This window comes from Thunnus albacares, chromosome 19, assembly GCF_914725855.1.
Source record: "Thunnus albacares chromosome 19, fThuAlb1.1, whole genome shotgun sequence".
In the NCBI taxonomy this organism is placed as follows: domain Eukaryota; kingdom Metazoa; phylum Chordata; class Actinopteri; order Scombriformes; family Scombridae; genus Thunnus; species Thunnus albacares.
Window position 1 is genome coordinate 26,077,641 of NC_058124.1, and position 24,936 is coordinate 26,102,576.

General features: G+C 38.1%; 2 protein-coding genes across 8 annotated transcripts in view; both read left to right on the forward strand.

The window, feature by feature from the left end:
* The first annotated feature begins 2,028 nt into the window (after positions 1-2,028).
* LOC122969181 (major histocompatibility complex class I-related gene protein-like) overlaps positions 2,029-24,936 on the forward strand; it is a 143,762-nt gene continuing 120,854 nt past the window's right edge. The window contains exons 1-8 of one of the 3 annotated variants that reach the window (XM_044334742.1): positions 2,029-2,083; positions 2,913-3,179; positions 4,148-4,426; positions 4,658-4,960; positions 6,686-6,796; positions 7,046-7,063; positions 7,166-7,226; positions 7,536-7,963. In XM_044334742.1, the coding sequence (XP_044190677.1) occupies positions 2,029-2,083; positions 2,913-3,179; positions 4,148-4,426; positions 4,658-4,960; positions 6,686-6,796; positions 7,046-7,063; positions 7,166-7,221 (1,089 nt within the window). In that variant the 3' untranslated portion in view covers positions 7,222-7,226; positions 7,536-7,963. Of the gene's footprint in view, positions 2,084-2,912; positions 3,180-4,147; positions 4,427-4,657; positions 4,961-6,685; positions 6,797-7,045; positions 7,064-7,165; positions 7,227-7,535; positions 7,964-24,936 lie in introns of those variants that run through there. The other 2 variants (XM_044334743.1, XM_044334744.1) reach the window with 2 other exon arrangements.
* Positions 10,509-24,936, forward strand: part of LOC122969176 (major histocompatibility complex class I-related gene protein-like) — a 29,452-nt gene continuing 15,024 nt past the window's right edge. For 2 of the 5 annotated variants that reach the window (XM_044334730.1, XM_044334732.1), the window contains exon 1: positions 10,509-10,702. In XM_044334730.1, the coding sequence (XP_044190665.1) occupies positions 10,525-10,702 (178 nt within the window). In that variant the 5' untranslated portion in view covers positions 10,509-10,524. Of the gene's footprint in view, positions 10,703-14,351; positions 14,616-16,275; positions 16,555-16,761; positions 17,059-17,685; positions 17,788-18,104; positions 18,736-24,936 lie in introns of those variants that run through there. The other 3 variants (XM_044334734.1, XM_044334733.1, XM_044334731.1) reach the window with 3 other exon arrangements.

A 24,936-nucleotide genomic window follows, 5' to 3' on the forward strand; every position in this document is an offset into this window, starting at 1 on the left:
TTCAACAATTGCTTCAGAAATAAAGTTTATTATTATTATTAGTATCATTAGCTCTTCAAGTGAGGAATTGCATCATGTCCAATGTGTCAAATTCTGTGTCACATGACACGATGTGTTTTGGACTTGGAAGCCAGACAAGCAGAGGCAAAGAGCTCTGTTGGAAACAGGCAGGAACAGGTAACAGCCTCAATTCAAACAGAAAATGTATCAAGTTCATGTTGAACACAGTGTGAATCTTATTCAAATAGGCTTTAAAATATTGATTATAACAACATGTCCTCATAATTAAATGACTGCATAGGTCAATTGTTCCACTCCAGAATGACCTACGGGAGCGTTTTCTAAAAGGCCGCCTCCATGTCTGGGCTTTCCAAAACTGTTACAAATCACTGTTAAAAAATAATTATGGCATGACAACACAGTGGTTAAGGTCTGGTTAAGTTTTGGCACAAAAAAACACTTGGTTAGGGAAAGATCATGGTTTGGGTTAAAATGATCACTTGAAATGTTGTGTGGGTTAAAGTTACTACCATAGACATAAAATATATATCTATGGTTACTACTTTCTTAAAGTTAGGCAGCCTTCGTCGTCATGACAACAGTAAACACCACAACAGTTGCAGGTACAGTTTTAAAAAAACCTGGAAACAGGGAGTGAACAGTGGTCTCCTGCAGCCAGATCCACTTTTTGTTTGTCACCTTATATAGACGTCATCTGAACTGCGTCCACTACATGGCGTCTGTCACTTAAAAGAAACTATAGGTCATTTTTGGTGACTGAATTTACAACCTATGCTGTTGTTTTACTTGGGAGAACAAGCTGGATTATAGATGTGGCAGAGAAGTTGAATTTGTATCTGTCAAAGTTGAGTCCTTGTTCACCTGTGATGAGTCTCTAACCTTTACTCCAGAATGTAAACATAACCAAGAAACATCTTTGGACCAAACAAAAAGATAAAACCAGCTGACTCTTATTAGATCTTCACCTCTTTATTTCTCCTTTATCTAAACAAGATAAAGGATCTAATCATACTGCTCCTCATCTGTATGTTGAGATTGTTCTCTCAAGAAAACAACATGGATCATAATGTGAGTCATCCAAAAATGACCTATAGTTACATTTGAGTGACAGATACCATCTAGAAATTATGACCAAGAGGAGGGGTGGATGAGGGCAAGTTGGGACAGTTTTTTAAGTAACATAAATCCCATAATTTTAACCCAGTGGTTATTATTTTAGCCATGACAACAAAGGTGGTCTAGCTTTGTGTTGAGACAGAACACGACAATGTTTCAGCTCAATTTCCATTGTACTTGAAGACACGAGTAGTGACTTCAACCCACACCATGTTTCTCTAACCTTAACGAAGTGATCATTTTAACCCAAACCATGACCCTAACCCAGTCTTTTTTGTGTCTAAACCTAACCAGACCTTAACCACAGTATTGTCGCATCATAAATAATACATTTTTGTTAACAGTGATTTGTAATGGTTTTGGAAAGCACAGCCAAATGATGTTGTCCTGCCAATTACCGCCAGTAAAGGCACCAGATTAGAAAACAATCCTATGTGTCATTCTGGAGTCACATAGTCAAACAACGTATTTGGTCGTTTAATTACCAAATTTCCAACAGTCTTTGTTCACTATCTCATTCAATAACTCAGCATTGCAGAAACCTTGGTGTCTTTTTTAACAAAACCTCACCCTATAGATAAACATGTTAATTCAATGGTATATATGTGTGTGTTTGTGTGTGTGTGTGAATGCGTGCATGTCCCTCAGGTTATGACATGTTGATACATACTGGGCAGTAAGACATGCCCTGTATTTTTGAGAGGTCATTAAGCTCTTTGAAATCTGATATCACAGAGTTGAACTTGTTAAAGTAAATGTTCCTCAGTTGTTTGGTTAGTGACGTGTGAAAGCACTAAAAGTAATATTTGATACTGCCAGTGAGGCACACACACAACAAAATTGAAACGGCGACTGGTTTGTCACTGAGCAAGACTCCCCCAAAATCATACCATGAAGACGATGGAGCTTGTTTTTCTGCTCATCTTCTTTTCTGTTACACATTCAGGTAAAATGAACTTTTATTTCAATTTGTTTGACTGTAGCGTGTGTAGAAGGCAAATATAATTCAATTTCACTTTCACACTGGGCAGTTTTACGCAGTTAAGATAAAACTTTATCTGTGCCCTTTTTTCATAAGCCATTAGTAATGGCTTTATTAATAGTAAATAAGTCATTAGCTTATGCTTTATAGATGTTTTTCCCCAGCAGCACACTTGTGTAGTATGGGCAGCGTGCTGGCAAAAATGTAGCCAAGACATTTACTGCTGTGATGTGGACATCTCACTGCTCTCCACGCGACCAAAGCCAATATTATAAGCCAAAAAACTGTAGCAACAAGAGCTATATAAATAAACAATTAATCTTATTATTATTATTATTATTATTATTATTATAACTTCAAACACACAGTCTACTGTCAAAAAACTGCATTTACAATCCTATAACTTACTATGTAAATAAATAAATGCATGCTTTAACAGTTAAATTGCCAGTCACTTGAAGTAATCTGCAATACCACCAAAAATCAAAATACTTCAGAACCATCCACAAAATCCTGCCCATACCTGCTCTACCTAATCCTGATTCTGTTTGTCTTTCTGTTGTGTTTGTGTGTGTTTCAAATAGAAATTGCGGTTAAAGAGCATTTGCTTAGCCAACCTACTCTAAATATGTATTTATTTATGTATAAATAAAGGTTTCAAAAATATATACAATAATCTTCATTATTATTTGGATTGAAGAGGAATTTAAAGTCTGTTGTGATCATAGACTCAAGATTGAGACTGATTATATATGATTTTTTTTTAATTGTTAAAACTTTGTTTGTTCTACAGTGAGACACTCCCTGACATATTTGCTGACTGCATCCTCTGGACTCCAAACCTTCCCAGAGTTTGTGGCTGTTTCAATGATTGATGAAGTTGAAGTGGGTTACTGTGACAGCAACAGCAAGAGAGCAGAACCCAAACAGGACTGGGTGGAAAAATTAGTCAAAGATTATCCTCTGCACTCAGAGTGGCACACTGATTCCTGTGTGTCTAACTATCTGATTCTAAAAGCCAACATTGCTGAATTGAAGCAGCACTTTAACCAAACTGGAGGTATATTTATTTTTAATTTTTTACTTCTTTAATGTTTTTTCTGTGTTTTTAATTGTTTCTTTATTTATTTGTGCATCTAGATGAACAACAGTTCATTTGAATACACTAGGTGAATACATGTTAAGCAACTCTATACATCATAATGACAATACAGGTAATTACTCACCCCATCTGCAAAACCATCCCCACCAACCCAACTGAAGGGCAAGAAATATGATATACTATTAATATTATATATATTGAACATATGCAACATAACCTAATATGAACTATCTTCCCAACATCTAGAGGAGTATCTACACACAAAGCTATCTATAAATACATATACAGACATTCAAAGTAACTTTTTGCATGTACCATATACCATATACAAGCACAAGTCCACAACATCTATTGAAGCATGTGTGCTAGAAGGTCTTGGATTGAGGAAACAACACTGCTTGATGTTTGTCTAAAAGTATCAGGACATATGTGTACCCACACACACACACACACACACACACACACACACACACACACACACACACACACACACACAATCAAAGTGACCAGAACAGTGTTTTATTTACACATTGTTAACTGTTTAACTAGGTACTACTGTGCACCACCTCAGTCTGTGTGTGTGTGTGCAGCTCACATAAAGTCACGCCACCTTCAACAGTGTAGATAAAGTGTGTGTTGGTCTCAGTGGAGGCAGTGTGTCTCTGTGGTAAAGACAGGAAATGGACGCTGTTTCCCAGCAGTCTCTGCCTCTCTGTCTCTCTCTGAGTTGTCCACACTGTCCAGATGATGATTGGCTGTGAGTGGTTTCCACCCAGCCAATAACAGCTGAAGGTGTAGATCTTCTGTTTTGGTGTGTGTGGCTCAGTGTGTCTCTGTGGTGAAGATGTGATATCAACTGATGATAACTGACTGTGCTGAGATCTCACTCTGGTTTACTGCAGTCTGTGTCTCTGTCTCTCTCTCAGGTGTCTACATTTTACAGGAAATGGTTGGCTGTGAATGGGATAATGAGACTAAAGAGGTTATTGGTTTTGATCAGTATGGTTATGATGGAGAAGACTTCTTAGTATTTGACCTGAAAACACTGACATGGATCACTTCAAAACCACAAGCTGTCATCATCAAATACGAGTGCAATAGTGACAAAGCTGGATCAGACAACTTGAAGAACTTCCTCATCAACATTTGCCCTCAGTGGCTGAAGAAGTATTTGGACTATAGGAAGAACTCTCTGATGAGAACAGGTAGAATCACATGATGTGATGTAGTTTCATTGACACAATGATATTTATATGCCCTTTTGTTGATAACATGCAGTAACAATATAATCAAAACAACCAACCAATTTTTGCATATTGAACTGTAACGTTTCTGTTTGTGATGTTCGGTTTCTGAGTTTCTTTCTACCATTCTCTGTCTGTCTCTCTCTCTCTCTCTCTCTCTCTCTCTCTCTCTCTCTCTCTCTCTCTCTCCAGACCTTCCCTCAGTGTCTCTCCTCCAGAAGACTCCCTCCTCTCCAGTCAGCTGCCACGCTACAGGTTTCTACCCTTACAGAGCCGTTCTGTTCTGGAGGAAAGATGGAGAGGAGCTTTATGAGGACGTGGAACACGGAGAGATCCTCCCCAACCATGATGGAACCTTCCAGATGAGTGTTGACCTGAACCTTTCATCAGTCACACCTGAAGACTGGAGGAGGTACGAATGTGTGTTTCTTCTCTCTGGTGTGAAGGACGACATCGTCACCAAACTGGACAAAGCAATGATCAGAACCAACTGGGGTAAGACTGGAATACTGAATTTGCAATGTTTTTGCCTCAAAACATTTGTTGGCCAATTAAATATACACATGTGATTGCTGTGAATATTCTAAAGATGTTAACTCTGGGTTCTGATTTTACAGTTTGAATGAGTTTGAAACAAGTTTATCAGTCCTGAGCATTCTGGAGCTGAGGGTTAGTCCAGGGTTAATAAACAAAACTACTGTTCTGCTCACTGAAACAAATGTAATTTCTTACCTGTTACCTTATGCACATGACCTACTGAAAGTATCTAAATGGATGCAATAAAATGCAATTCAGTGGTTGTGACAAAAGTGCCAGCACATAGTTAGGAGTGCAGGTTTGCGCCGGCAAGCTGACATTTACTTGAGGTAATTTCCTCACCTGCACCAGCCTGGTATCTGGGTAAATTTCCATGCGCTCCATTGGGAGGAAAGGTGCAGTTGAGGGTGCCGTTGACAATCTAGCAGTGCACTGCAAACTCAGTGCGAAGAATGAGTTAGTTTTGTACAGTCACCTGCCCAACTGCTCAGGAAAAGGCTGCTCTTTAATATTTTTGTTACTTTATTTGGTGAGGGCTCACCCAAATAAACCTCACTAAAATAACACAAACACCTTTATCCATGCTTTGCATGTAAAGCACATAAATCTAGCCAAATTAAACATAAAAAAATAATTTCAGAAAAAAAATACAACATGTGTTGTGGAAATTCTTTGCTGCTGGTGAAGAACGAAATATAGACTTCTGCCGGCCGACAAGGTTTTATTTTCTTTGCAAAGAAAAGGTAATTCAACATGCAAGCGGTTAATGAAGAAAGACCCCGAGCATATGGAGAGCTAAACATTTATACCTGAGGAACGTCCCCCCAAATCCAAACATGTGTTTTCACACCTTCTGGTCTGCTGTGGGTATCGGAGCCAATCCCCTATAGTGTGTTTCGCACTGGAGGCATCCTGCAGGTGTGTAAATTTGAAGAGGTCCAGACATCATAATTAAAAACACAAAGGGGAAGGTGGGCTGTCTCAAGTGGACAAAGAAATGAAATTACAATTACACATGCAAAATGCTAGACTGCGTTTTTAATTTCACTTGTATTTGATTTATTATACTGTCATGGAATTACTCACAAGACCGTCTACTTGTTGTATGTGAAAATAAGATTCATTAAACAAAGTAAGAACAATATAGATCTGTTGCTGATCTGAGGAAATGTGTGACCACACGGGAGAGAGCAAGAGCAGGGGCATCCTGTGAGGGCCCCTGCCTAGTGTCCCCACATGGCTGATATACTCAGCCCCAGCTGATAATCATGAGGTGACAGAGATCAGGGTGATCATCTCAAAGATGACAGGATGAAAAATGTAAAAAAAACAAAAACAAAAACAAAGTGTTAACATTACAATAATAAAGACACAAGAAGTGTAATACAACAACGACACGGGATAGGTTCAACATAGACGCAGGATGGACACACAGAGGTCAGATGATGTAATAAAATTCTTCCACAGTAATTAGACTTTTGAGTGCAGATGGCAATTGTATGGATTATTATGATGCCACAAAAAACACTAACACTAAAAAATACAATATATGCATTAAAAACAGTGATTGTCGGATCAACATGTTCAGTGAATTTCACTTAAAAAGAGACACCAGCTGCTTTTGGCAGTATAACATAGCTGCTGTACTCCCAACACACTGTAAATGTTTTGTTTTGGTTCCAGTTTCTCCCTCAGAGTTCCCTGCTGGTCCTGTTATTGGAGGTGTTGTAGGACTGCTGCTGCTCCTGGCAGTCTGCATCACTGGAGTCTTCATCTGGAGAAGGAAAAATAATGGTGAGAGACAAACATACTTTTATTCATCATGAAGCCATTTTAACTACAAATAACAGTGTAACCTGGCTGATGTTCAGTAACTTGACCTCAAACTAAAGAGTTACTCTCTTATCTTTTAAAATAAAAGCAGGAATTAATCAAGTTAATACAGTGTTTCTTTAAAACATGTATTAGTGTTTGCTTTGTTTGCTTCCATTGGTTCTGACATTTTATATTTTGAAATGTTGTAATCTCTCATCTGTATTTCAGGATTCAGGCCTGCAAACTGTGAGTATTATGTCAGTTTATTTGTCTCTCTCTCTTTATGTACAAATAAATGCAGTAAATACTTTTTTTTTCGACTACTGACACTTTGTTTTTCTTTTATAGCTTCATACATGTTATCCCTTGAAAGTTCTTCAGTCAGAGATGCAGATCTTAGCTGATCACAGTGAGTATTTCATCATGTCATCAACAATATGCAGATAATGTATGAAGAATTTCTCCTTTGTTGTTCCTCCTTAAACTATACTGATATAATACTCTCATAAATATACTGAAAGTCTGTCTTTAAAAAAAAAACAAAAAACAGTTATGCTGATTTGACAGAATTTCTCAGGATACATCAAACTAAAGTGTGAATTCATAGATCAGATTTATGAGTTTCAGGTCGTCAGCGGATGCAGTGAAGAATGATATCTGTGAAGATTATCTGAGAGCTGATAGAAGCATTAATGTTGATGTGAATCCTCCACTGCAGGAGTAACAACATCTGGAGAGAACTGATGCTGCTGTCCAGCTGTTTCCTCAAACCTTTGGTGGAGATGAATCACTGCAGCAGCTACCAGACACCAAAGAGCCACAGCATTTAACCTCTAAAGCTGGAACTAAACATCTTAGAACTTCAAATGTTCAACTGCTTTCACTCACAGAACTGACAGTTGCATTTTAGAAACACTAATGAAGATTCTGCACTAGGCCATGGTTGAAAAAACATTTTAATGTTTTTGTTTCTCTGTGTGTTTTATTGTGATTAATTCCATAGTTTGACCACTGTATACCAACTTCTCTCACTTTAACCAAAGTGTAAATATATGTAACTTATGTCTTAGTCTTCCAACACATGTTGCTCCTCCACTCCATGTAGTAGCTTTAACTCTTTTAAACATAAAATTGTAGACGTTTTCAAAATTGTACACTATACAAATACATTTTTGAATATTTAGACACTCCTCCTTTCATTGAAACTTGCATATTAAAGCAATAACACTTCTTAGAGCTTATATTTGTTTTTGGTTTTTTTATAATTGCCATCTTCGCGTGTCCTGTATTTGTCATGTGGATGATAAATGCTAATGGTAATTGTAAGGTTTTTGTGAATGCTTTTTTGTTAATTTGTGTTAGAGGATTAATTAGGGTTTTAGCTTTAGTTCTGACTGATGCACTTTACTTCATATTGCAAAATGGCAAAATTGATTTGTCTACATGACAGTATACGTCTTCTCTAAGGTCATATAATCTGTTTTTGGCTAAATGTGTTCACTTCAGTTAAAGTTTGTCTCTACATCATCTACAAGTTAACTACTGAATTATGAATTCTTAATCAATCATCCTTTCACTTGTGATTTGTAAAACATAATTTTTTGGGGGTCACAGCTCTCAGACGTGTCTCATACAGTAGGTGTAGAAATGATCTCTAGTCTGTACATAAGGTCAAATGAGAATTAGAAAAATATTTTTAATTTATCTTTATCTTTATTTCTATCTTTTATTTTCTTTATCTTTTCTTTGGTGAACTTAATTTTTTATATAGGAGCTGCTACATTTTCTAGTGTCACTTTTGTTCAATTTGTTCAATTAATAAATAAAATTCTCCTGAAAACCTGCTTAAGAGGTCTTCCTGTTACATCATACCTGTGTCTACCTCAAATGTTCAGATGTGTAGGCTTAAAAGTTTTGTACCAAGTTTTGGGAAGCACTCTAGTGAAGCTTGTCCCTGAAACCTGGAGAGCATGAGCTTACTTTTTAAAATTTTATCAGTTGTCAAAATGTGTGAGGTAAAAGAAAAACACACAAACTTACCACAAATTTTGGTTTATTTCAGAATGAGTACAATGACTCTTGTGACTGTGAGTGTGTCTTTCCTTATATCACCACTAGAGAGCAACACAACTCTGACATGTCTCAGCTGTGGGGTCACCACAGAGAAACAGCTGCCAGAGCATTTCCACACCTCCAACATTACAAAAGGTTTCCTGACTTTAAGTTTTCAACAAATAAAGATGGGTGACTGAGATAATACTAATGCAGTAGGGTGAGGCCTTTCAACAGAAACTGGTCTGGTTGCTTGTGCATCTGTATCACACCATGATCACTGTAACTCAACCATGTCTACTGTATTGCGTGCATTCTCCAAATCTCCGGCAATCTGCAGCTGGACACATTATTAGCTCTTCAGGTGAGGAATTGCATCATATCTGATGTGTCAGATTCTGTGTGTTACATGACACGGTGTGTTTTGGACTATAGCAGCAGACAAGCACAGACAGAGAACCTTAGCAGGCAGGATCAGGTATAACTTTTAGTTTGAATTCTTAAGCCCTTGTTCACATTCACAGGTCTGTGGATATAATTCCATCTCAGTAAAGCACTTTAATGTCTGCTCACAAGTTTTTCAACAAAAAAATGGATCAGACCTAATATTTATTAGGAAAAATTGACACTTACACATGCATATCTTTATTCCTAATATATTCATAGGTCCACTACAAAGCAATTTCATTTGATTTTTAGGATTTCAGATGTGCATATGGTGCTGTTTTTGCTGTCCAATCAGAAACACTTTTGGCCAAGGACAGGAACATGTTGAATTGAGCTGTTGTTCAGGAGCCTCTCCCAGGTGAGCCTCTCCCTGTGAGTGTGTCTTTCCTTATATCACCACTAGAGAACAACACAACTCTGACATGTCTCAGCTGTGGGGTCACCACAGAGAAACAGCTGCCAGAGCATTTCCACACCTCCAACATTACAAAAGGTTTCCTGACTTAGTTTTCAACAGTTAAAGCAAGATTCTTACAAACAGCCTGTTTCCATATAAGATCAGACCATTATGGTTAAAGTGAAAATTAAACTCAACCGTGTTACTGAAGATTTAAACACTTGCAAATTATCATCAAATAGATGCAAAAAAAGTATTTAATTAAAACTCAGCAACAGATATACAGCAAATTAGTTTTGGAAATGGTCACCCGCATAGACCTGTAAGTGTAAGTGATGGTCATGATATTTTGATGTCAGAAAGGAGGTTGGTAGTTAAAATTCTTAGAAAGGCTAACAGATTTATACAAAAAACTTGCCTTGCCTTACATTAAAAACCCTATGCTCTTACTGCACTAAACAAATGATGCTGAGAGGTGACAACAAACATGACAAGTATGCCCGTGTATGCGCAGATGGGCCCTCAACTAATCGAAGTAAAATAACTGATGCCCCGAGCCAAACAATTCAGAACATCCATTATCCATTATAAATCCAGACGTTTGATCCTGGCAGCTGTCAAAATCACCCTACTGTGCTCCGGTAAAACACCGAATGCACACCATTGTGAACCAGTGAACTTGGAGATCTTTTTTTTGGACTTTAAACTATCAAATATGTATAACTATTACATTTGTTCCAAGAGTAAAATGTGTGTCTGTATAGATTAGTGATAGTCAGTGGGCTGGACGTCTTCACGCGTCAGGCGCAATATGATACTGATGGTCTACCTTGGTCCCACCTTCCCACTCAACGAACGAAGACGCACAACAAAATTAAAACGGCGACTGGTTTGTCTACTGCAGTCTCAACAGGACTGCCCAAAAAGTGATGCCATGAAGACGATGGAGCTTGTTTTTCTGCTCATCTTCTTTTCTTTCACACATTCGGGTAAGATTAGCTTAAAAACACATTTTAACATTTAGTTGTCGAAAATTACTTGTTTGGTTTTAAGTGAGAGTGTAAAAGGCTTAGTGTAATACAGTTAACTTTCAAATTGGGCACTTTTACGCAGTTTAGTTCAAGCTTTACCTATATCATTTTTGATATGTCGTCAATTATAAAGTGTTTAATCAATGGCTTTAGCAATGATAAATAAATTATTTACAAATCCTTTATAGACGGGCGCGTAATCGCCGCGTAGGATGAGGGGGGTGGGTGAGGGTGGATTACGGTTGGACTGGGCTGAACAAATTTACTAACCACCCACCCGCCCCTCTCCTCCTTTATAGGAAAAAAAAGCTCATAAAGATCACATGTGAACTACGTCACTTTAGAAATGTTGAGATGATACGTATTTTGGAAATGTTGATATAGGCCTAATACGTTTCGTTGAAATGTTGACATAATGCGTTTTGTTAACATTTTGATATGACACGTATTGTTGAAATGTTAATATTGTAATAAATCTGAGTTCAAACAGAGACCAGAATTTATGTGGGATAAATGACAGAGACCTAAGAATAACCGACACCAGACCATAAAAGTATCAGGCAAACTGGAAATCTTTATTAAGTTAACACCAATAAAAAAAAAGGTCTTCGGAGTTTCACTAGATAGGATAGTTATGCCACTTGAGGGGGAGTCAGGGTTGGCCACACTATAAAAATACACACCACCATCCAGAGATGCAACACACATCAGGGATAAGGGCACATCACAACTACTACAGGAAAGGCCTGGGAGCACACCACACTGCACACAGTGGAGTCACACGTCTACTTTAAGATGCCTGGGATCCAACTCACCCCCACCCAGCTTCTCTCCTGTCCCCACGACAATACCGTCACACTCCCCAGGGAACGACGGCTCCGTCAGACGGCACAGCAGGTGAACAGGCAGGGAACGGCGGCGTGCCGGAGGCAGCAGCGAGGTTGGGGAACAGCGGCGGCGGCTTGCGCTCCTAAAGCCCCAGCCCTAACTAACTAAAGGAGGCAACAGACCTCCTCCTAACACAGGAACTCACTAACCCCCTATTTTACCTGGCTTCGTCGCCGGCAGCCCTAAACAGCTGCGAACGACACCCTCCTGCTCCCGGAATGAACGCAGCCACACCGCAGAGCAGCTCGCTCTCCAGACCTCCACACACGAATGCCCGCTCTTCCCTTAACCCTTTTCCAGGGTCCAACAGCGGCCCAATCAGTCACACCTGACACTCATTAGTTCGTCGCTTGTCAGTCCAATCAAGGTATCTTCGCCAATTCACATCACAATATGCTACGTATTTCACGTGTTGAAACGTAGATATTCAACGTTTCTGTGGTTTGCAGAAACGTACAATGCCGTACAATATTTTATTCTGGCGACCAGGCTGATACATAAGTGTCATTTCAGCAAAATCCCGAATATATTCAGTGTCAGTGACGGCTGCAACCCAGTCGCTAGAAGAAAACGTTGGCATTGAACGTTTCTGCATGGTTTGGCTTAAAATAAAAATAAAAATAAAATAAAAACGGCCGATGTATCACTAAAAAAACCGGTTTTCTCGCTAGAAGAAGGGCTGCAAATGTCCTCACGTCTCGCTAAAAACACCCGCTTTTGTCGGTTGAAACGGGAAGCGGACATTGGTTTCGGTTTCGAGGTGGTCTCGAACCATGCTTTCTGCTGACTTCCAACTTGCTGCCAACAAACCAGCCTGGTCACCAATAAAACGTTGGCGACTGAGTTGCAAAGAAAGAAGACGTTCCTACTAGACTATAATGTGAATCAGATACAACCTCTGTGTCCCTTTTGGTCGCTAGTTTCTTTCGTGATGGTTAAATGTTTCTCTGCAGCTATATAAATATATAAAATCTAAAATTAGACATTTATAATAAGCAATACGTATATATACACGTCCTACAACTCCAATATACCACTGCCAATTAATTCTTGATTAAAATGGAGGAAACTAAGCAACGTCTTCCTGAAGGGAAAAATGTGAAGTTGGCATGCTTCTCTTTTGCCATGTTGTATCTCCAGGTAACGTATAAATGTTTTTAAACAGTTGTGTAACTTCTATTTTAGCATTCATATTTCTATTTTAAAATATAAATGTATAATATTCATAAACTGTACATTAACTGCAGAACTTAACATACCTCAGATTTTAATGTCTATTCACTGCCAGTTTTATTGTGCTTTTAACAATTGAAACTTGTAAAACACAACTCTCAACATTAGAGGACATACAAAATATAAAATTTAAAATTAGAGAAACAATACGTAACCTCTCTCTCTCTCTCTATATATATATATATATATATATATATAGAGGTTACCTATTGTTTATAGGTTACGTATTGTTTCTCTAATTTATATATATATATACACGTCCTACAACTCAAAGATACCACTGCCAATAAATTCTTGATTAAAGTGGAGAAAACTAACTGTGTTCCAGACTTAAGAAATGTGAAGTTGGCATCCTTCCATTAAAGAATAGTTAATTATCAGTCAGAAGCGTTCACTGTCATGTAACTGTGAAAGTATGAAAGCAAGCTGCTGGAAAAGAAACTCTGAAGTGAACTGTGAAGCCAGTCACACTCTGTCCTCACAACAATAATGTAGAAAGTTAACAACAAGGAGAGTTACCTTGTTTGTCAGTGTCAAATGCAACAAATGCAGTGGGACATTAAATATGACATGATTCATCTCAAAGAAAGAAGGTGTTAGATAATGTAAGTCAGATATGACCTCTCTGTCCCTTTGGTCGCTAGTTTCTTTCATGGTGGTTAAATGTTTCTCTGCTGCTTGTGTGAGTTTATCTCCTTTGAAAATAGTGACGCCTGCACACTTACACTTACTTACTTCAGCGCAGCAAACACTGAGATGTTGAATGACTGTCATCTGAACATCAAGACGTACTGTTATGGTTCAAAAAAATTTACCTGACCGTCAGCTAGACGTCCCCTCTGGACATCCCAGCAACATCAAAATATGTCGTTACCATCATCAACAGGCTATTTAACTATTCTGCTAAAGTTCATGTGTACAGTGTGCAATCTACAGCTTTATACATCCAGATTAACAACTTAATATGTTCAAAAATTGTCCAACCAATGTCCTGTCTGACCCAGACTTCTGTTGTACATTTTAACAACGTGTCACTTTCAAGATAATCCTGATAATAAATGATATGAAACTAAACACATTTTAGTTAGTTAAAAGTTAATACAAGACATGCAATCATTTTTACAGAAACACACTGAGTACCAAAGTTCTTTAACAGTTAAATTTCCAGTCACTGGGAATAATCTTGCATGCCATCAAAATACTTCAGAACCATCCACAAAATCTTGCCCATACCTGCCAGGAACTGCTCTACCTAAGCCTGATTTTGATTGTCTTTCTGTTGCATTTCTGTGTGTTTCAAACAAACATTGCTGTTAAAGAGCATTTATGCTAAGTCAATCTACACTAAATATATATTTATTAATGTATAATTAAAGGTTTAAAAAATAAATTGTTTGGATTAAACAGAAATGTAAAGTCTGTTGTGCTCATAGAATCATACATGAAACATTAATGAAAAACTGTTATTTAAAACTTTGTCCTACAGTGAAACACTCCATGACATATTTTCTGACTGGATCCTCTGGACCCCAAACCTTCCCAGAGTTTGTGGCTGTTTCAATGGTTGATGAAGTTCAGTCGGGTTACTGTGACAGCAACATCAAGAGAGCAGAACCCACACCGGACTGGGCAAAAAAAATAATCAAAGATGATCCTCAGCTTTTGGGGGTTTACACTGAGAGATGTATGACTCTCCAAAGGACTCTAAAAGACATGGTCGAACTGAATCGGCACTTTGACCAAACTGGAGGTACATATTTTCTTTTTTAATTTTTTACTTCTTTAATGTTTTTTTGTGTGTTTAAGTAATTGTATCTTCATTTATTTGTGCATCTACATGAACAGTTCACTTTAATACACTAGGTGAATACATGTTAAGCAACTCTATACATCATAATGACAATACAGATAATTTTTCTCACACCATCTCCAAAACCATCCCCACCACCCCAACTGAAGGGCAAGAAATATGATATTATACTATTAATATTATATACATTTAACATGTACAACATAACATAATATACAGACATGAATATCTTCATGAACATCTAGAGGAGTATCTACACACAAACCTATCTATAAATACATACACAGACATTCAGGTAATCTTTTTGCATGTGCGCATACACACCAGAAAACTCATATACAAGCTCAAGTCCACAACATCTATTGAAGCATGTGTGCTTTCCTTCTAGAAGGTCTTGGAATGAGAAAACATCACTGCTTGATGTTTTCTGAAAATGTCAACTATCAGAACACACACACACACACACACACACACACACACACACACACACACACACACACACACACACAATCAAAGTGACCCCTCTCCCACCCCTCTTCATCCATCAACTGTGTTTTATTTACACATTGTTAACTGTTTAACAAGGTAATACTGTGGTGCACTAATGCAGTGTTTCCATCATGGTAAATAACAGATATTATATAAGCAACAATGCACAAAACAAGAAGATAAAAGTGGAGGTAAAAAATACCATGACCTTTGTTTTCTGTATCAGGAAACTATGGAGTATATTATGGCTCTTATACCTTTACCACCAAGTTAGTTTATGTGTTTAAGTTGTTGCACAAAAGAACTTTGTTAGGATTTGTTCTCAGTTTAACCCAAAATTAAGTTTGTTTCTCCCACTAACAGAACATATTGAACAATTCATCTTTGTACAAAGCCCCAATATCCCTTGACTTAATTTAAATATTCTTCAAAAACCATGGCTGCATATTATTAAACTAAGCCTAGCAATTTTAATATCCGTGTGTAGTAACACATGCAGAAAAGGACACAATGTCCTGGCTGAGCAGGTGGAGTCTAGTGACTAATCCTGAATAAAACCCTCCTTCAGTGGAATCTTCTGGAGCAGCTTCAGGACAGTCTAGTCTGTAGTTTCTCACAGGAGAAGGATATTGTTGGACTGATCCACTGGCTGCAGGGTTTCAGTGAATTTAATCTTCAGTCCAGGATCAGGTTTAATCTGTGTGTGTTGGTCAGGACTCCACCTTTGGTGTGTGTGTGTGTGTGTGTGTGTGTGTGTGTGTGTGTTTGTTCCTGCAGCTTACATGAAGTCACATCACCTTCAACAGTGTAGATAAAGTGTGTTGGTCTCAGTGGAGACAGTGTGTCTCTGTGGTAAAGACAGGAAATGGACTCTGTTTCCCAGCAGTCTCTGCCTCTCTGTCTCTCTCTGAGTCGTCCACACTGTCCAGATGATGATTGGCTGTGAGTGGTTTCCATCCAGCCACTAACAGCAGAAGGTGTAGCTCGTCTGTTTTGGTGTGTGTGGATCAGTGTGTCTCTGTGGTGAAGATGTGATATCAACTGATGATAACTGACTGTGCTGAGATCTCACTCTGGTTTACTGCAGTCTGTGTCTCTGTCTCTCTCTCAGATGTCCACATTTTACAGGTTATGGCTGGCTGTGAATGGGATAATGAGACTGAAGAGACTACTGGTTTTGTTCAGATTGGTTATGATGGAGAAGACTTCTTAGTATTTGACCTGAAGACACTGAGATGGATCGCTTCCAAACCACAAGCTGTCATTATTGAACGCATGTTGGAGAGTTACAGCTTTGGATTAAACTACATTCAGAACCTCCTCACCAACGTTTGCCCTCGGGGGGTGAACATGAGTCTGGACTATGGGAAGAGCTCTCTGCTGAGAACAGGTAGAATCACATGATATGATGTAGTTTCATGGACACAATGATATTTATATTTCTGTTGATGATGTGCAGTAACATTAAAATCAAAATGAACCAACATGTAGAGAATTATTGCATATAATGAACTGTAATGTTTCTGTCTGTGATGTTCAGTTTATGTCTTTCTCTCTACCATTCTCTGTCTGTCTTGCTCTCTCTCTCACTCTCCAGACCTTCCCTCAGTGTCTCTCCTCCAGAAGACTCTCTCCTCTCCAGTCAGCTGCTTCGCTACAGGTTTCTACCCTCACAGAGCCGATATGTTCTGGAGGAAAGATGGAGAGGAGCTTCATGAGGAACGTGGAGAGATCCTCCCCAACCATGATGGATCCTTCCAGTTGAGTGTTGACCTGAACGTTTCATCAGTCTCACCTGATGACTGGAAGAAGTACGAATGTGTGTTTCATCTCTCTGGTGTGAAGGACGACATCATCACCAAATTGGACAAAGCTGTGATCAGGACCAACCGGGGTGAGACTGGAATCAAATGTTACACATGTGAGACAAAAAAGACAAATTTAGTTTACTTTAGTATTCCTTCAGTTCATGCTTGTTTTTGTCTCCTTTTTGGTGCTGGATTGGACAAATAGCCTAAACTGCCAGTTAGCAAGTCAGCTAGATACTTCTGATGATAAATGAATTGCAGAGTTTTGTACCATAAACTCCTGTCTCACAACTGACTGCAAACCGTCTTTTTTGGGGCAGTTATACAACGACGATAGCTTCCTCATCTTGGATTTTCCCGCTCTTTGTTCTCTCAAAAGTCAGTGCTGTCAATTGGTCAGCGGTACAAATTTGTGTGTGAAAGTTGAATTTTAAGTCTGCAAACGAGTGATTTTGTTGTTAGTTTAGCTTTTCTGTCCTTACTTCAGGTTCTAGTTTGTTGACGGTTTGTTTGTTAACTTGTTTGTAGCTGCTCTCATCCTAAAGCATAGTTTCTTTATCTATTTCATTGTCAGTGAATAAATGTATTCATTTGTTTCTTTGTCCATTTTATTAATATAATTATGACCCATCTAGTCTTATTAAATAGATGGATAGATGTACATCAGTTTTAACCTGCTTCTAGTCATTTTTTGTTTGTTTTTTGCTTAACAGAGATACTTACAGATATGACCATCCCCATCATTGCTGCAGTGGTTGCTCTTGCTGTCATCCTCATAGCTGCTGCTGGATTCATGTTTTACAAAAAGGGGAAAGGTGAGAGACCTAAACTGAGAGAGGTTCTTATTAAATGTTTTGTGTGCTTAGCTTGACTTTGAGTTAACCAGATTATAAATGTAAAACAAGAATGAATTAATAGTCTGAAGCTATCAACAGTGAGACTAGTTTAATGATGATAGAGAAATGTAATAGACAAAGGGTAGAAGGGCAAAATATCATATTTATCATAATATTTATTTAATGTATGTAGGAGAGAAAGTAAGAGAGGCAATTTGATTCAATGGTGAGCAGTTGATATACTGGCATTTATAACTGTGTAAAATGATATTATTTGAGTTTTGTTCTTATTTCAGCCAAATGCCCTCCATCTCATAAGTACTTGTTTTTTCTATGTTTTATCTGATCTGTCATGCACTAATATTAAGGTGTGTTACTGGAAAATAAAGTTAAGTAAATTGAAACATTAATTATATCCTCTGGACATCACCAGTAACAATTTAAAGAAAATTCTGGTATTTTTCAACCTGGGTCTTATTTTCATAATTATGACCATTCTGACTATGGGTCATGCTGAATTTACACAAATGATTTAAAACACTTGTCTCTGTGTTTGATGAAGACTGGTGAGGATGTTGAATTAATGTCAGGGAAATGTTGCTTTAGACTCAGTCTTTTCACATGATATCATGTATGAAAGACAGATTATGTTATTGTGCTGCTGTTTAATCTGAAGTTCATGGGGTTGGATGCTGCAGGTTGCAAATGTCACATTCAAGTTGATGAGCCAGGTCATTGATTCTGACAGATGCAGCGTTTCACTTGGTTCTGGATGAGATGTCAGACACTGAGCATACCCAATATAAAAGGCAGTTCAGTGCAGGATAAATGAACTAACAGTGTGTTTCTGACCTTTCAGCTTCTGACAACAGCACTGAGCTCTCTGAGCAACCGAATCCAGAAGCCTGAGCACAGTGAGAGATTTCATGTGGGATGAAAAAAATTAAAGACCGATTATTCACACTTCCAGTTAATCAAAGCTGCCCAGTTGTGTACACAAAATACAAATTGTTTCCTAATTCAGTGTTAAACCTCTCTGTCATATTCTAGCTGGAAAAAAAATCTTTAACTGATGATGATGATAGTACATTGAAAGCATAGTAGATAAATTAAGTCTGGTTACCAATATATTCCAAAATGAGATATTTTATATCTAAATCAATCAATCAATCAAATGTGTGTTTTTGACATTGTGTTTTATGCCTGATTATATCATGGAGACTGAAGTTTTCACATAGTGTCATTGTCTGTCTGAATATATACATTTATATTTTAATATTGCAGTGCCCGTTCAAAATGTGCCTGACTATCAGTAGATGCTACAATTTACCGATGCTCCCTAAACACCTCACATGCCAAATATCTGGAGTCTACAATTTTGAGTTGAGCTGAAGTTGATTGGATGAACTGTAGTGCCCGATCAAAACCTGCCTGAGACATCCTGCACTATGTCTTGAACATACATACAAAGTTCTTGTGTGAGAATCAGGAATAGAGCTTAACTCTCTAAACTTTTTCAATTCATTCTCTATGGTAGTTCTTATCACTACAGATGTAATTCCATCCCTGACCACAATGTGACTTGCAATGGGAAACTGTCAGTATTTCTGCCTGTTAAATCCATGTGCAGAAGAGGACGCAGAAGCAACGTTGTTTATGAGGTATTTTTTACATATTTCTGAATGTACCTGAGACATCCAAGTCTTGAATGTACATGCCAAGTTTCATTCACAGTAACGTTACACATTTCAATAGTAGAGCTTAAGTCTCTTAAACGTTTTCAAGTCACATAGCAACACTATGTATGGAATCCCACCTCTGACCACAGTGTGGGTTACAATGGCAGCGTGGCGCTGTCCATATTTCTGCTCATTGACTCCACAGGCAGAAGAAGAAGCATATCACCATTATCAACGTAATTTATGAGGTATTTTTATATATTTCTCGAGAACCGCTCATCCAAACAACTTCACACATCGACATTGCACTTCCTCGTTTCCCCAGCAATCCACCTGCCAGGTATGAAGTAGATTGGATGAACAGTTCTCAAGATATGCGAAGGACAAACCCACAAACCCATACATACAGACAGACAGACAGACAGAGAGAGAGACAGACAGACAGATTCCTTGCCTTATATAGAGAGATATTTGTACTTTTATACGTTTATAATGTAAGCTTGTAATCCATATTTTGAAATGGGTTTAATAATTTTGATCATCTTATCTTTCCAAATTTTCTCAATACTGTCTGTTATTTTATATTGGCACAATGTCTCTGTTTGGTTTCTCAGCATGCAAACATTGTTGATTACATAAATGATTGTCAAAATCTGATACACTGATGTTTTACTTTTTTTTTCACTGCTTTTTGTTTTTTTTGCTTATTCTTTAATAAATAGAGGAGCCTGTCAGATTCACATATCAGAGTTCACCTTTGTTAAACTTGACCAGGCAGATGTGCTCAGTTGGTCAAATGAAACACTGTTGCACTGTTTGGAAATAGAAAAGTTATTATGTTATTATTCTAGTGTGTTTCATCACCGTTTTTAGAACCAGACTATCACTAACAAACTGTAGCGTCACTCTCACTCGCTGTTTACAGTCTGTGATCGCCCTGATTGATATTTGTTACCTGCATCATAAACATGACATCACATACTTTTTCTGTATCTGCTAGTATTCTGAATGCGGGAAAATAAAACGGAAACATAATGTGACCAAACTTTCACAGTGTGTTTGTCCTTTCAGGTCTTGACAATAACTCTGAGCTCTCTAATGAACTGAATCCAGAAACCTGACTGACAGGCACACTCTGCATACTGTGTATTACTACAAATGGGTTGGCAAAACAGTAAATGCTGTGATAAATTATTCACATCTCAAGTTATAACAACACTTTAAATTATAAGTAAAGAGACAAATTGTTTCCTGACTCACTTTTCAATGTTAATCTTTAAAGAAAATCTCAGCTAAAAGTAGATATCCTACAACCAAGGTCAAGTAGCTTTATCACTTTCAGAAACTTTTACATCAAGGGCTGATTAAGTGTTTACTTTGTGATAAAATTGTGACACTTACAACAAGGAACAATCATTAAGAGGGCTCCAAAACTACATACCTGTTTAAATGCAGGTAGCATGTTGGCTCAGTGGTTAGCACTGTTACCTCACAGCAAGAAGGTCCTGGCCATCCCAGGTGGAGTTTGCATGTTCTCCCTGTGTTTGTGTGGGTTTCCTCTCACCATCAAGGACATGTATGTAGGGTTAATGCTCCTATAGACTGAATATCTATTGCAGATATCTGTAATTCAGTTCTTCCTAGTCAAAATTAACATTTCAGAGATCAAAAATGCAATTGTGGATATCTGAAATTGAAAGCCCAATACACATGAATGGCAAAAGTGACGTCATTTGTCCTAGGAAGAATGACGTTGTGGATATTTGAAAAGACAACTGTGGATAAGAAGAATGTCATTGTAGGTATCTGAAATGTTCATTTTGAATGCTGAATTGAATTGAATTACAAATATCTGCAATACATATCCAGCCACTTATACTTTTCAAAGATTTTTAGATATCTTAAATTTATTTTTGACTAGTACAAGTTCTAGATAGTAAGATAGTAAGACTGTTGTTGTGGATATCTTTAATAACCATTCTGACTAGTGACAGTACAATTTTGACTAGGATAAATGCTATTAATGCGGTTTGATTAAATGTTAAAACAGCTTGCAATAATAGTCCTGTCATTGCCCCTGACCATTGGCACTGGCAAAAGAACTGGAGTTGGTCCCTGGGTGCTGCACTGCAGCTGCCCTCTACCCCTAATGTGTGTGTATAGGACAGTTCAAATGCTGAGGATCAATTTCCCCACCGGGATCAATAAAGGTTTAAACTAGTTCAAAATACAGACATTGTGAGGACCAATCACAGTTGGGGAATCGCACAGCATTTGTTGCATACTAGGCCCTAACATTTTCTAATTAATAATATGAGGAAGATGATGGAAACAGGTGTTTTGTTGTAAAACTAAAGAGGACAAGTTGTAAAATGGCTTATTCTCTGTGTGTGTGGGGTTAGAAAACTGCTAACAACAAAAACAAACACAGTAATAAGTACTGATGTACTGTGGGAAGAAGTATAGTGGGATTATAAATATAACATTAGAATAATTGTATGGTGACAATAACAGTATAGTTAGATATTAGTAAGCATTAGTAGCAGTGGTGGTTTTTAGAAAAAGTGTAAGATAAGTTGAATTTGTATTGTTTAGGGATGAGGCCTCATTCACAGGTGAACACGCCTCACACTTCAGAATACAAAGACTCATTTCATTAAACCAGGAAACGAAACAGCCTCAAACGTGACACTCTTCTCTTCAGCTCTAATCCTCCACCTTGATAAGATGAAAACATTTTTGTTGCACCTTTTTTGTCACATTTCAGCTCCAGGTAAGATCACATGTTTTTCACATTTTTGACCTTCAAGCTCCTGTGTAGCACACAACTCTTCTGCTTTAATTTGATTTTAACATTCATCTCAATTATAAAATAGCCTACATCTAAATCTAGATATTTTGACACATGATAAGCTAATGCTGATATATTGTAAGATACACTGACTTCTCTACTTATAGTGACTGAACTGAAATAAAATAAAATAAAAATCTGTTGTCTTCAGGGAATTTACAGTCAGTCATACAATAAAACCATATAAAAAGTAAATGGAGTTTAAAAACCTGAACTGTTTGTCCTACAGTGAAACAATCCTTGAAGTTTAACCTCACTGCATCATCTGGAGTCTCAAACGTTACAGATTTTGAGGCTGATGCAGTGTTGAATGAAGTTGAGGTGGCTTAATATGACAGCAACATCAAGAGAAGAGAACCTAAACAAGACTGGATGAGTAAATTAATCGGGAATGTAGGAGCCATTTATGTTGATTGTTGGCATGTCATTTGTTTAGTTATAACTTGCAGTATTATTTTGGACACTGGGTGGCGGTCATGAGATGCACAGGGTTGTAAATTTAGGGGCATAGGTGACAGGAAACGGAAGGCACAGACAGGTGGAGCACATACAGTTCTTACCAGATCGGGAACAGACGCACACTACAGCTGGCAGGATAGAAACCCGGTATGTTCATGTCATGTACAAAGACTTCAATAAAACAACAAACTAAACGGCAGCCAACGGACTGGAAAATCTGTTCTTGAATCTGCGTAAGATCACTCCTAACTTAACCTACCTGTGTAGTAATGGCAAACCGGAAAAACAGGAAAAGAAAGGACATCGAAAAATGAAAATTGCCATTACACCTAAGTAAGAACTCGCTCTTCGAGTGAAATTGGAGCTCGTGATTCATTCAGAAGGACTGAGCATTGTCTCGCGGAACAACAAAGAGGACACCGCCATTACCAAACCAGGTGGACATCTTCGTCACCTGCGCTTACCTGACGGTGATTGAAAACTGCAAACTGAGTGAGTACATGCAAGCATTAAGCTTTATTGGAGAAGCTATATGCAAAGCCGTATTGGAAGACGGCTATTATAATGGAGTTGGTTGACTGAAGACTGAAAGCTACGATCGCACATCGATCAGCTGTTTGAAACATTGTGCCGGCAGCATAGGCTTTCGTCAACAAGTCTTAAAGAGACAGTGAACAAATATGTCTGATGCTCAGTCACAAGATGACGATGTTGAAAAGGAAAAAAGAGTTATCAAACACACTGCCAAAGGCTTGGAATTGTTCATTGCAAATTGTCAAAAGACACGAAACAGGAAATGTAAACAAGCTAACAAGTTGATGGAAATGCTGAAAGAGCTCATGAAATTAAAGGAAAATGCAAGAGAAGTACAATCTAATTTGTTTCAATTAATCAAGCTCTGTGATGAAGCCAAGGAAAACCATGAATCACTGGTGAATTTACCACTGCCTGAAGATGAACTTGAAAAGCAAAATCAGTGGTTTCAACGAAAAATGGAAATCTTTAAAGGGTGTATACAAAATGTAAAGGTGTGGTTACCTGAGGCTGGACAGCAAATTGCACACTCCGTTGCTGAAAGTGTCATACTACAAAGTGTAGTAAATTCAGATGACATTGGACCTGATGACAGCGTTTCAAATGCCTCAAAACCTAAATCAAAGCACAAATCCAGTTCTTCATCACGTGCATCTTCAACATCCTCTGCTCGCATTAAAGCTCAGGCAGAAAAGGCTGCTCTCATGGAACGTGTTGCTGCCCTGAAGAAAAAACATGAGCTTGAGGCACAAGAAGAACAATTGAAAAGAAAGAAAGAGCAACTGGAACTAGAAACTGAACTGGCAGCAACCAATGCAAAAATCAACATACTTGAGGCCTTGGGATCAAGAAGCAGCTCTAGAGTTTCTGATGGGATGAACTCTTATTTGAGAAAAGGAACTGCTCAAAATGAAACATCAGCTAAATTAAATCCACACACAAATGAATATTTACCAGATCAAGTGCAGCAAAGACAGAATGTGTTGATAGAAACTAACTCTTCTTCCCAGCAACAGGTTGTTAGACCAAAAGAAACAGCTCATGGACCATCTGTTCAACCTCATGATACAACCCATCTAATACAATATTCTCCTCAAAGGCAAAATGTACAGAGTCGTATGCAGGGGTATGTTCGCACTACACCCCCTGTATTGAATGATGGCAATCAAGTTGATATGTGTAACCTAATACAGAGGCAAAATGACATCACTGCTCTCCTGGCTCAACAAAGTCTCTCTTCTACTTTACCACCAAGAGTCATTCCTGTTTATGATGGTGATCCTTTACAGTACGAAGTTTTCCGCAGGGCATTTGAGAGAGGAGTTGAAAAAAAGTGTGATGACTACAGTGACTGCTTGCATTTCCTAGAGCAATATACAAGAGGGCATCCAAAAGACTTAGTCCGCAGCTGTCAACATCTGCCCCCAGCCCAGGGCTATCAAAGAGCAAAAGATCTGCTCAAAGAACATTTTGGTAATGAACATAAGATTGCCACTGCATATATGGACAAAGCATTTGCCTGGTCAGTGATCAAATCAGAGGATGTGGAAGCATTGCAAGCATTCTCACTGTTCCTTAGAGGTTGTTGCACTGCAATGGAACATC